The 13,731-nt window shown below is 43.4% G+C and overlaps 1 protein-coding gene across 5 annotated transcripts in view; it reads left to right on the top strand.

Annotated features, from left to right (window-relative positions):
- The window catches only part of EPHB1 (EPH receptor B1), a 386,433-nt gene that overhangs the window by 317,444 nt on the left and 55,258 nt on the right, over positions 1-13,731 (top strand). For all 5 annotated transcript variants that reach the window (XM_038415984.2, XM_043492655.1, XM_043492656.1 and 2 more), the window contains one exon: positions 12,379-12,501. In XM_038415984.2, coding sequence (XP_038271912.1) covers positions 12,379-12,501 — 123 coding nt within the window. The remainder of the gene's footprint in view (positions 1-12,378; positions 12,502-13,731) is intronic.

The following is a 13,731-nucleotide window of genomic DNA, read 5'->3' as shown; positions in this document are numbered from 1 at the left end:
GCTGATGCAATAAAAGATATACCTTCACCCACGTTGTCTCTCTAATATTGTGGGAACAACCCGGCTACAACAACACTGCATGGTTAAATGTTGTCATGTATCATATGCCTACATAATATACCAGAGCAACACCCAGAGCCAAAACAGAGGTGCCTGGGAGAGGAGGTGGTGGAATACCGTGGTATCAGGGAAGATAGAGGATGGTTTTACCTGGGATTTGCAGCTTGTTATGTATACAGTCCTTATTCACGTGGATAAAACTATTGAGCCATTGGCTGCTCCTATGAGTAAGAATTTGCCTGAGATCTGTATCACTCTCTTGAAAAAGTTTCTATGTATTTTGACTGAAGAATTCTTGTGCTGCTAGTTTGGAGTCCAAGTGTACAGATCCTTGCAGTTGAGTTAAACTGTATCCCTGTTTAGGAAGTTAGGTTACAATGTCATGGCTTTTATTGTTAATAATGGTGATTATGGTGGTGCCTGAGAGCTGACTAAGATCCGGGTTCTATTGTTCTAGGCACTGTACAAACACAGATTAGTAGAGTTCTAGTTAGTTCCATTATTTTTTTCGGAGGGTGGAGCTTAGCTGAATGGAAAGACAGATGAGAAAAAGGGATTGAGGATGTGGAGCAGGTGAGAAGAGGGCACGAAGCAGATTATGAGCGGGTAGGTGTGGAGTGATGCTAAATTGAGCTGAGAGACTGTGAGGAGGAAGCAGGAGCGTTGGAGCAAAGAGCCAGTCAGTCAGGGCAGAGAAAGTCCAGTTAAAACTAAAAAATATTTTAGATGGATTTTGATCTTCTTAGCTCCCCACTGAAAATCCTTGCAATCTTGATGATCTTGTAATCTTTGGGACCAGCAAATCTTTAAGCAAATGTTTTTTTACAGTTCTCTAAATATCACTGGATTCCTATTAAGTACAAGGGTTCTCTCTTCCCTCTGTCACTTCCTTGTCCCCATTTTTGTCTCTTCTGCTGCATAGTTGGGGTTGGTCCTGCTTTGAGCAGGGGATTGGACTAGATGACCTCCTGAGGTCTCTTCCAACCCTAATAGTCTATGATTCTATATCTCTACTTGGAAGAAAGGGTTTGTTGAAAGCCTACCAGCTAGTGCCTTGTCCACAAAGTCACTAATGTTCTTTGCAGCCTGTCCTCTGACTTGTTCCCAGTGCTGAGCACTTGTCTCCATCGCTGGAAACAGCTCACATGAAGTGAGCCAAAAATATTGCAGCAAGAGAACAGATGTCTTTGGAAGAGGTAGGATGGCCCTGCCTAAACTAGGATCTCAAAAGGATACTAGAATACACCCTCTTGAACCAGTCCTTAGGAAAGATAGAAAAGGGTTTGTTGCAGGAACCTTTCTGCAGCTCCACCTGCAATTTGTGATCTTGGGGTCACATTGCCAATTGGCATTTTTCCTACCTGTTTGCAAATATTGCCAACCTCCTTGAAGGAGGTAATTCTTGACACACCAGAATGATTACAAATAAAAGCCATGTGCTGTGAGGTCTGCACCTGAAAGCTCTGCTGTGAAGAGTGGAAAACAGGCTCTTGGATTGTCAGGGAGACTGCCAAGGTTAGAGAGATGACTAACGCTAATGCTATTATTGCACATACTAAAGGAAAACAGGTGGGAAATTTGTGGAGAGCAGCTAATGCACTAACAAGTGCATCAACTGGAACAAATAATGCACTCACTTAACTGAACAGCAATTAGAATCTCCCCTCACCTGGCCCAGCTGTTCATGTTAGAGCCACTTTGGGTGGGTAGTGGGTGGGTAGTAGCAGGGGCAGGATATGATGTGGGATCCTGGGGAAAGGGATCCTTGACTAGAGCTGTGCCATCATCTGATTTTCAATGGCCAAACTGAAATATAATTTTTAGAAACTTCATTTCAGATCGATCCACAATGAAAAATGTTGTAACGTTTCGGTGAACCAAAAAGGTCGAAAATATTTAGTCTCCAGGTGAATGAAGTGCTTCATTTCATGCCTGAGTTTTTTGTACCATTTTAAAACTGGAGTATAGTTTGAACTGAAAAGTGATTTTGATTCAAAAAATTGAAACGTTTCAGTTAAAAAATGTCAAACTAAACTTTTTGAGCTTTTTTTTTTTTTTTTTGTGAGGGCAGGGGAGGTGTTCAACCAAAACAATTTGATGAATTTGCAAAAAGTTTTAGCCAAACCAAATCTGCATTTTGGGTTGAAAAAATGTTTCATAAAAATTTTTTTGCTCAGCTCTACACCTGATAGATGTGATGAAACATCTTCTGTGCACAACAGGCCTTTGTGGATTACTCCAAAAGGGAGATTTGTCCTTTGATGCATGTTTGTGTACATGCATGCCTGCATCATTGCAGCAGGCAGAATTTGTATAATTTGTATATGTAGTTGAATGCATATGTGTGGGAATCCCTAGTTCTGGTTATCAAAGAGACATGGCCCTCCTATCCAAAGCAAGGGCCCCAGGCTTCTCTTCCACACCAGCACTGAATATTCCATGCTGAAAATGATGTAGCTTGCAGTTTTCTTTTTGCTGCAGCAATCTGGTGCAGCACCCAGAAATCAGGGGAAGTATGGATTAGGGGAGCTGGTATATCATGTATTCACCATCATCATAGTAACTGAGCACCTCAGAAAGGTTAGTGAGTATGTCCCCCAAATACACCCAGGAGGGCAGGAAGTGATGTTGGCCTCATTTCACAGATGGGGAAGTTAAACTCAGAATGAGCATGTGATTTAAACCCCCAAGGTCACACAGGGAGTTTGTGAGAGAGCATGGAATAGAAACCAGATCTCCTCAGTTCCAGCCCAGTATCTTAATCATAAGCCCATCCTTCATGGAAGAAGAAGGAAGAGAAACTAGTTTCTCATTCATTCTGAGAAATTATTCTGAGACTGAGCTTGATACATTTATGGAGAGGATGGTATGATGAGAGTGCCCATAGTGGCATGTGGCCCGTCAGCAACTGCCAGTAGCAAAAATCCCCAATGGCCAGTGATGGACACTAGATGGGGAGGGCTCTGAGTTAGTACAGAGAATTCTTTCCCCAGTGTCTGGCTGGTGGGTCTCGCCTACATGCTCAGGGTCTCATTGATTGCCATATTTGGTGTCAGAAAGGAATTTTCCCCCAGGTCAGATTAGCAGAGACCCTGGGGGGGTTTCACCATCCTCTGCAGCATGGGGCATGGGTCACTTGCAGGCTTAAACTAGATTAAATGGTGAATTCTCTGTAATTTGAAGTCTTTAAACCATGATTAGAGGACCTCAGTAACTCAGACAGAGGTTAGGGGTCTATTGCAGGAGTGGGTGGGCAAGGTTCTGTGACCTGTGATCACACTATATGATCATGATGGTCTCTTCTGACCTGTCTATGAATCTCCTAGGAAATAATAGTGGTCTCAATCCATCTCTTTTGCTTCTTGATCTTGCCAGCATTCCTCCTGGCTCCTGGAAGGGGATCTACGTAGCTCCTTCTTCCTCCGTGTTCCTGCAAGAAGTGCAGTGAGAGTGGAAGGGTTTGTGGTTTTCTTTTACCTCCCATTAATCAGGCAGAGGTGGAGGATCGGCAGCTTCCTATGTCCTACCCATCTTGGTCAGGGAGAGGTAATGGTAGGCAGAACAAGGTAGCTATTTTTTCTGTATGACCCTGTACTGAGGCAAATTTCTCCAGCAGGGCCAGATTCTCTATTGCATCTTCATTCACAGACACAGATTCCTGCCAGTTGTTCTGTTGGCTCATTACTGTTGTAAAGTGGTGAATACGTGTTCCTGTAAATAGTATATGGACCATATGTTTCTCTGCTGTATCTAGGCATGAATGTCTGTGTAATCGGAGAAGTATTTCTGTAAATTGCTGTTATAAGTATCAGTGAAATGGATTTTATATCTGTCATCACACACCCAATCAGTAATAGAGTTCCCTTAGTAGTGGATGATGCATAAAGTTGTAAAACAGTTTAATTAATAAGCTTTGATTTGGACATGATCAACACTTTCTGAAAAAATCATCTTTTGGGCTGTAATTTCCCACGCTTGGTCTATTTCCCTGCTCTGCAAAGCACTTGGAGATGACCTGAATATGAACGGTACTATATAGGTTAGAACTGTAGCAATTCAATCAGCCAAAGTCTGCTCCAAGGTATGCCCCTTGCAATCCCACGGATGTCTAGGTTACACACAGAAAGGAATTCACATGCAGGTAGAACATGAAACTACTAATGGTTACAGAAAGAGTTTGGCTTTGCTATCAAAATACTAACTCATTTTGCTTGACTAAGGTCGTTAATTACCGGATACAGCTGAGACAAGTATCAGGGCAATAGCAAGAGGGAAAGGGAAGTATTTACAGTGGGATTATCAACAGACCTCTGTGTTGGCTTGCCTCTGCTCCCATTCATGCCAGTGATTAAACTCCCAGCACACAGCCCTTTCAAAACTCCCAGTCTTATTTCTCATAGTCATGGCTGACTAAGGTCCTGCAGACTGAGATGATCAAAGCCCTCCAAGAGATTTGGATGCCCTCATTCCATTAATATGGGCATTCAGATTCCTTAGGTGGCTTTGGAAATCTCTGCTCCCATGTCTGCTGGGACACAGTATATTCACTAAAAAAAGATGTTTGTCTTTCGCTGTCCTTCATGAATCCTCTGGCCTCCTTGCTCCCCTTCTACCCCATCCCATGTTTGTTCACCCTATCAGCTATATTCTGGAGCACCCACTCTGTGTTCCTCCCCAGAGCGAGGTAATCCAGAGAGATTTTTACCCATATAGTGGAAATTGTCTTCTTTAAAACCAGCGGCGGGTGCTGTGGTGGGATAAATTTACTCTATCCCTTTCAGTGTAAATTGGCCAGCCTTGCCCCACCTACCTTATGCCATCCATCATGCTCTGTAATTTGGCTGCTCTGTAATTTAAAAACCTCCTGACATCTTAGGGAACTACAATATAGTGCAATGGCATGTGGGTAGCAGCTTTCATACTCACTATCTCTCAGGATCCTTTCCACAGTTGAATAATACACCAGTAGAGCTAAACGTGAGCAGATGGAGAGAGAAATGAATACTCTGATCTTCACGCTTTCTTTCATCATCTCCCTTATGCTTGGATCTACCATACGCACTCTTGTGTGCCAATCATCCACCATCTCCACATCCCTCTTTAAAGCGCACTTCTTCCCTCAAATCTGTCAGGGATAATTTGCATAAAACTGAACAAATGTAAATATTCTCTAATAGTCCCCTCCTGCAATTAACCAGAAAGCTAGTAATCTTAAATGGTTTGCTCTCTGCAAGAAAGGCTACTGAATAGAGCTGGTTAGGAATTATTCGACAAAACCTTTTTTCACCCGAACTGCAACTTTTTGCAAGAACGTATCAGTTTCGATGAAACTTTTGTCAGGAAGGTTTCTTAGATTCAGGGTGGAATTTCTGGTCAAAATCAGAGAGCATGACTCACCCCAGAATAGCCAAGAGTTCAGTGGTTTGAGCACTCACCTGGGATTTGGACAAACCAGGTTCCAGTCCCTGCTCTGGATCAGGAAACTGGCTCATCTTGTCTCATTTTTTGTGAAAAATTCCAAAGCGTTTTGGTTTTCACTTCACGTGAGACCTAAAACAAATTCCAAAACGTCAACATTTTCAGACAATGGAATTCTTGTTTCCCACCAGCCTCCTACCAAGCTTCCCAAGGAACAGCACTTCCCCTTGCTTGTGAGAGATGATGTTTCTCCACCAGCCTTCCCTACCACAGCCTGGCCTGGTCCCTTGTCAGCATTTGTTGTCTAATTTAGGGCCAGTCCTGCTCCCATTGATGTCAATGGGGGGACTCATTTATTTCAAAGCAGGATCAGACCTTGAAACTGTAGACGCTAAGATGCACAGGCTTGTCCTGTTACCTCCATGCACAGCTGTAACACTCTATATGTCAGAACAGTGTCTGTCTCATTGGTAGTAATAAATACAGAGGAAGAGTGAATGCGTCGTTGCTCTGGAGAATAGTTATTGCAACGTCAGACACTGCAGAGGAGAAGGCAGGCACACCACCACCAGCAGCAGCAAGACTTTGTGAAAGGGCAGAGGGGAAGTTCAGTCCAGATCCACAAAGGTCCATTGAGAGCAATGGAAGTGAAGAGCCTACATGCCTTTGTGGAGCTGGGCCATAGTGCCTGCAGAGTGGTGGGATTGGGGAGAGGAATCGACAGAGAGAAGGTGTATTTGCAAGGCTGGGAAAAGTGATGGTTTAAAGGCCATGTGGCTGTTATGAACTGGACCCTATAATAAATGGGAAAAAAAGCATGGAGGGAGTGTGGTCTCAGTTCTTTGCCTGTGTGAGAAGGTGATTGCAGGGGGCATTGCAATAGTCCAAGTAAGAAAAGGCCAAGGAATGAGTGAGGGTTTCCTGAGATGTGGGGTTGTGGCAGAGGGATGCATGGGCGTGTTGTGATAGGTATCCCTGATATTCAGCTTCAGAGTAAGCTGTGGTGCTCCAGACAGAATTAGGCCTCCAGCAGCCTTGCCCTCCTTGGCACACCTCCCGTCCTGGCAAACGACTCGGTGGCACTGGATCCACAGGCTGCTGCTCCTCCCCACAATCTGCACTGAGGCTCCGCATCCCATCTGGGGTGAAAGAGCAAGGGAGACAAGATTTTTTGATCACTAGCTCAGTCTTGGTTATGATCCTGTAAATCCCTTTGTAATCCTGGCAGGAGCATCAGCTGCTCTTGTAAAAAAATTTATGGGGCCGTTAAAGTGTATGAGACTGAGCCATAAAGGGATTTATGAAGTGGGAGATGTACAGATGGCTTCATTGCTATTTTCATCCTCAGCCTTGGGAATGTGGCGCTTCTGCCCAAACTGGCCCTGCTAGGAGCAAGAAGCTCATCTGACATCCTTCTTGAATATCAGACACCAGAATCAAGAGCTCATTCTTCCATCAACTGTTTTTTCACAATCACTCCATAATTAACAGGCAACATCTGATAAACTCTTTAGCTCAGCTACTTGGATTTCATTGCTAATTCAGAGTGGCTCACTGGCATCGTAAAGGAGCAATGGGCTCATTCACATTCCCAATGTACAGTCTATTACGTGACAAGAGCATGACAACAGGCAAATTGTTCCGATGTCAGCTTCAGAAATGCTTCTGTGCAGCACCTAGCACCATGGGACCCTGATCCTTGAGTGGGGCTCCTAAAGATACAAATAATAATAATAATAATAACAATAATTAATAATGGGAACAATTAACTAAGCATTTAAAATAAATATCAAAGTAGTGGTTTGAGCTGTAGTGTAAACCTTCAAGGGAAAACTGGTCAGACCAATGGAGTGGGGCGGAGAGACCATTCCCTCTCTGCTCACCCCAAACACGATCATCTGGAAATCCTCACTGACATGGGTTCTGTGCTCACTTGTTAGATTTTAAGGTCCAAAGGGACAATTGGGATCATCAGGACTCTCTCATTGGCAAAGTCTGTGCCCAGAATGGAAAACAAAACCACCGCTCCTCATACAGACCCCAGCAGTGACTGGCTTAGCAATGCCTCCAACTTGGCTGGGTCAGTCCTGACTCCCCTGAGTGCAGGGCAGCATGTGGATCGGAGCAGCTCCCTCCCTCCCCCATCCCACTGTGGAGCAGGACTTATCCCTGTTGAGGAGAATCTCAGATTTCATTAAGCAAAAACCCCTTGAGTGTGTTACGTTTTTCTTTGAGAAGAGAATCTTGGAAAGGCAGAGCGGTGCAAGTGAATGGCTCAGGGTGACAGGAGCAGTAGTCAGGCTTCTCTTCCACAGCAGGGGGCTGAGGGTAAGACACCCCTGTGTAAGGATTCACTCAAGGTGTGGTGTGGCTCAAGAATCACTGTAGTATTCCTCCCCACAATCCTTAAGCTGACCCTGTGCACAGTAGGGTGATAATCGGGGCTAAGGCTGGACAAGGTGATTACCCCATTCCATGTGTCCAGGGAAGCAATTGAAGAAGTCCATGGGAGAGAGGAACATGGTGTTGGGGGGAAGGGACGGTATAGGGCCATCTTAGACCATTGTTCTTTTAAGGGCCTAGGACTAGGATCCTTGCAGAATGAGTTGGGCAAAGCTCCCCTCTCTCCCTGCTGCCCCAGACAGATGTTTTGGCCCCTAGAAAGACATGCTTATGACTAGGGGGACCGAGGGAGAGGAAGGGATTGTTGGCCACCAGTGCTCTGAGGCTGGGATTTTGAAAGGAGCCAAAGGGAGTTAGGTGCCAAATCAATGGGATGCCAAAATCAGTGACCTCTTTGATAGCACGAGTCAGGAGTCTGGATGTAAAGCAGAAGATATGCTCAAAGGAGGGATGTGAGGAAGCAAACTGGGAAGAGACTTAGATGGAAAGAACAAATGAAAACTAGGAGAGGGAGGAGGTGGAAGGAAAGCAGGCTGAGAGACAACAAATTGAAGGCGCTCCGCAGGAGAACGGGGCTTGGGAGTGAAGAGAGGGACTGAGGTGGGCATAGGAGAGGGACAATAAAGAAGAAAGGAAATGAAAGGAGACCTGGCTGCTGCTGGTTGGAGTGAAAGGGGACAGTATTGTTTTTTCCAGTGGATGTGTCGTTATTCCTGGGAGACAGTTATAAGCACCCAGTTATTCCAGCGCTAGCTAGCCAGGATTACCAACTCCGTCATGCGCAAAGCTCTTAGCAGCAGGAGTGGATGTCTTTAATTGGCAAACAGGGCCTGGGAAGAGAAACTGTAGAGCTGGGGAGAAAAGTGTGATAATTTCAAAGAATGAATGGCAGAGAGGAAAAAGAATGGCCTGGAAATGGGACCGAGAGGAGAATGGAAAGGAGAAGATGGGCATGGACTGAATTAAAAGAAGTGGAAGGAGAGAAAAGGAACAAGGGAGAGACAAATCAAGAAAATATGCCACCAGAGTATGGGTCAGTGAACTTTTACCTCTCTATGTTCCTAGTGATATTTCCATAAGTAAAGGCCTTGATTCGAATCAAGGCTGAGTTCATAGAATCATAGAATAGAATCGTAGAATATCAGGGTTGGAAGGGACCTCAGGAGGTCATCTAGTCCAAACCCCTGCTCAAAGCAAGACCAATCCCCAACTAAATCATTCCAGCTGGGGCTTTGTCAAGCCTGACCTTAAAAACTTCTAAGGAAGGAGATTCCACCACCTCCCTAGGTAACGCATTCTAGTGTTTCACCACCCTCCTAGTGAAAAAGTTTTTCCTAATATCTAACCTAAACCTCCCCCACTGCAACTTGAGACCATTACTCCTTGTTCTGTCATCTGCTATCACTGAGAACAGTCTAGATCCATCCTCTTTGGAATCCCCTTTCAGGTAGTTGAAAGCAACTATCAAATTCCCCCTCATTCTTCTCTTCCACAGACTAAACAATCCCAGTTCCCTCAGCCTCTCCTCATAAGTCATGTGTTCCAGACCCCTAATCATTTTTGTTGTCCTCCCCTGGACGTTTTCCAATTTTTTCACATCCTTCTTATAGTGTGGGGCCCAAAACTGGACACAGTAGTCCAGATGAGGCCTCACCAATGTCGAATACAGGGGAACAATCACGTCCCTCGATCGGCTGGCAGTGGCCCTACTTATACATCCCAAAATGCCATTGGCCTTCTTGGCAACAAGGGCACACTGTTGACTCATATCCAGCTTCTTGTCCACTGTAACCCATAGATCCTTTTCTGCAGAACTGCTGCCGAGCCATTCGGTCCCTAGTCTTTAGCAGTGCATGGGATTCTTCTGTCCTAAGTGCAGGACTCTGCACTTGTCCTTGTTGAACCTCATCAGATTTATTTTGGCCCAATCCTCTAATTTGTCTAGGGCCCTCTGTATCCTATCCCTACCCTCCAGGGTATCTACCTCTCCTCCCAGTTTAGTGTCATCTGCAAACTTGCTGAGGGTGCAATCCACGCCATCCTCCAGATCACTGTGGTCATTAGGCACTGTGCAGACACATCATAGGAGACAGTCTCTGCACCAGTGAGCTTACGGTCTAAGTAGACACAACTGACAAAGATGGGAGGGGAAAGAGAACCACAGACTGGGGAAGTGACTTGCCGAAGGGCACAAAGCAGATCAGTGTCAGATCCAGGAACAGAACCCATCTCTCGTGAGGTCCTGTCCAATGGGCCACAATCTCTCTGAAATGGTATAGTATTTCCCTAGTTGGTGCCCTCCCGCCCCAGGAGCTCGGGGCAAGAAGAATTCCAGAATGATGTTGCCAGGTAGTTTATTAGTGTGGGGCATACCATGTAGGTTTAACTGTAACATGCCCCACATGAGTGTGTGTACTTAGAGGAGAGTAGCTGCAAATAATGTCTATTACCTGTGTAGCAGGTGATGCTACCTGCTTTCTTTATCCAGCTGTGTAGGCTTTAATTCTGAAAAGCACCATTTTATTATAATATTTTAATAGCATTTGTTGGACTCATTTTTTCCACTGCCTACTATGTACCAGATGAGAGGAAATGCCACTTGAGCAGCCACCATAAACAGTGTTTGCATCCCCGGGCATGAGGATTTTGTTTTTAATTTTAACGAGTACAGTAACAAGATCTGAATCTGATTTGATGCCCGAAGGCAGATTCCACATCCACCTACAGTGCCACAGAAATTCCACAGTCATCTGGCTGAGCCTGGGCAGCCCTGACTTGAGGAACATCCCCTTGGAATGCTTTTTAGTAGGCAAAAATAGTGCCTGACTATTGGTTATGGGGGCTCGTAACTCATCTTTTATCAGGCCATTTGATTATAATTGCTACACTCTGTCAATTTAGTAGCAGCAACAAAACTTTCAAAGACCTTTTTGGGTAAATAAATATTTCTAAAATTATGCAGGAAGCATCATAAAATTGCCACTTTCCTTACCATAAAAACCAGCTAATTGTAGTTTTGTAACTTCATTGCTGGGAGCTGAATGTGCTATATAGGCAGGAGAGTTCTTGGTGAAAATCACTTAAGCTATGGGTTTAACTCAAGAAGCTGTGGCTTTAGATTGTCTGGACCAAATGAAAACCCTGTTGGCATGACTTTGCCTCCTAGAACGATAGCTGTAGCACTCAGAAAAACACAGTGCTGGCAGTGTTGCCAGCTCTCCTGATTTTAGTGCAAGTCTCCTGGTATATGATGTTCATCTTACAGGCCCCAGCTCCTGAAGTTGTGCTATTTGGTGAGAATCTCCGTTTCCCTTAAAAACAAAGGAAATGTCTAGCCTTTGTGGTTGTGAAGAAAAACTTGAAGACATGACCCAAGTGCAACCTAACGCTTCAAAAACTAAAATGCAAATAACAAGAGCTCCACTTTTTAAAAATCCCATGATTTTAAAGCCAATCTCATGACTTTTTGAGGCCTGAATCGTGATTGTTGACCTCTTGGAGTTGGCAAAAGGAGTATTCCTTTCCTAGAAGATCAGGACCTAGTCTATCTCCTTCACTATAGGAATGTATTTTTCCTGTTAGGATGATACTATTATTATTAATATCATTCTTATCACACTAGGAACCAGCCAAGAATGGGGCCTATTGTGCTAGGGTCTGTTCAGACACAGAGCAGCAAACTCTCTCTGCCCTGAAGAGTTTACAATCTAAATAGATCAGATAGACCCAGGATAAGGGAAAGTGGTCTAACACACATAGTGAGAGTGAAAAACACTGTAATATTTTCCTTGTGCATATCTATTTGTCTCTTTATATGTTCATGCTTTATTTTTTATCTCTTTATGTATTTCTTTTTCTGATTTTATCCTTGTAAATTTTCTTTCTTTTTAGTATTTTTATTTTTTCCTCTGAAAGTTTAAAAGAAATTTTATTTTTTTCCCTTTCTAACCTTTCTTCCTTTAGTCCTTCATCTTCCACCTTGCTATTTTTCTCTTTTTCTAATCTCTTCCTCCATCAATCTGTGTGCTATGTCACAGCTGCCTGGTATGACCTCAGCAGTGGCTTCCCCTCTAAAAGGTGTCAGATTGATAAATATTGATCTCAACCTGCAATTCTGCATTGGCTCTGCTGCTAATGCATTTGGTATGACTTTGATAAATAAATAATGGCCACGCTCCAGGTTCCCGTGTGCTCTGTGTGGACTGGTCTCAGTCTGTCAGCTTATAAATAATACGTTTCACCTACCAGGAGAGGAGCAAGAGAGAAGATAATGGAGGACAGAACAATAAGAGTAGATGAGTGGGATTGGGGCTGGAAGGATGGAGAATGAGATAGAGAGAGAGTGGAGTAGCAGAGCTAAGAGAAATAGCATTGTAATTGACTTGCAGAGAAGTGAGAAGGTAGCAGAGAGATGTAAGATGCTCCCAAAGCCCTTTCCCTAAATACCAAGTGTTTTTTTCTCCCTGTTGCTGTCCCTCCTGTCTCTCTCATGACAAGGCTCTCCAGGGATGAAGATCTACATTGACCCCTTCACTTATGAGGACCCCAACGAGGCTGTCCGCGAGTTTGCCAAGGAGATTGACGTCTCCTTTGTGAAGATTGAAGAAGTCATTGGAGCAGGTGTGTCTTGTTTCACCATTAGGTGTCTTCCCCACCCACCCACCCTCCCATCCTCTCCACAACTCCTGCATTTTCCTTTCTCTTCCTCCCTTTCATTTTACATCCACTCATAGCTCAGAATGGACCAGCTAACTCATTCAGTTAAAATAAAAAAAGATTCACACTTCTGCCTACACCCTGAGTTCCGAATACTCTTCTGACATTTGGGAGGGTTTGGTTAACTTATTAATTCATTGACCTTGTTGCTCCTTTGTCTTCTTGGTTTAACTTTCAGGAAATAAGAGAAAGTTGGACATCTCTCTCTGTGTATATATATATAAAATCACCTGTGGCATTTGTAGTATTATTGTTAAATTACTGTATTATGCCAGTAGAAAAAAAATAGGGAAAGAGAAAAGTTGTGAAGAAGATTCAAAGAATCAATTGATTGTTTCAAATTTGGGGTTAGATTAATCTCACTGCTTTATGCTGCTCTGTCAATGCAAAGCAGCTGCAAATCTGACTTAAACGTGAACCATTCTAGTGATCTGTAGGTATCATTAGCTTCTGCACAAGAGATGTATAATTTAGGCTGCGCATTATTCGCTGTATAATAAATTCAAGCTAAGTAGTTTTACATCTGGGGAATGGAGAACTTTAAGGGATACTGTCAATTAGTTTGAGGCCTAAATTTTATATATTGTTAAAAAGAAAAGGCAGGACGGGGTCAAGAGGTTATAGAACATAACTTGAGCTGTTTGGCAAACTGGAGATTTTTGCATGGAAAATTTTGGCTCATCATTAAAGAAACCCAAACTGAAAAGGCTTCAGTTTTCAACAGCTGAAAAATTCTGTTTTATGGGGTTTTTTTAATTTCTGATGCAAAATCAGAAATTGTCAAAGACAGCAGACATTTTCCAAGGAAACAACAAATGTGAAAGTCCAATTTTCTGACAAAAAAATAATGATGACGAAAACTTTTCCACCAACCCTAATGATAACATAGATATTGATCTATTTCAAATAAACTCTGTTATTTTGGATGCAAACTTTCCCCTGTAGAGCTGAGACCCCTAACATTGTCCCACTAACATCCACGTGAACAGGAAGTTAAACTTGACTCTAAACAAAAGTGAAACTGACCCACTTACTTTCACATTCCAAGAGGAGTGAAATGCAAAAAGAAAACAGTGAAAATTATAACATTTTAGATTTAGGAAAATCTTTTTGTTTTACTGATATCTTAGGCCC

The sequence above is a fragment of the Dermochelys coriacea genome, chromosome 9, assembly GCF_009764565.3.
Source record: "Dermochelys coriacea isolate rDerCor1 chromosome 9, rDerCor1.pri.v4, whole genome shotgun sequence".
NCBI classification, from domain to species: domain Eukaryota; kingdom Metazoa; phylum Chordata; order Testudines; family Dermochelyidae; genus Dermochelys; species Dermochelys coriacea.
Note: the sequence above shows the minus strand (reverse complement) of the source record. Positions and strands in the feature narration are given on the sequence as shown.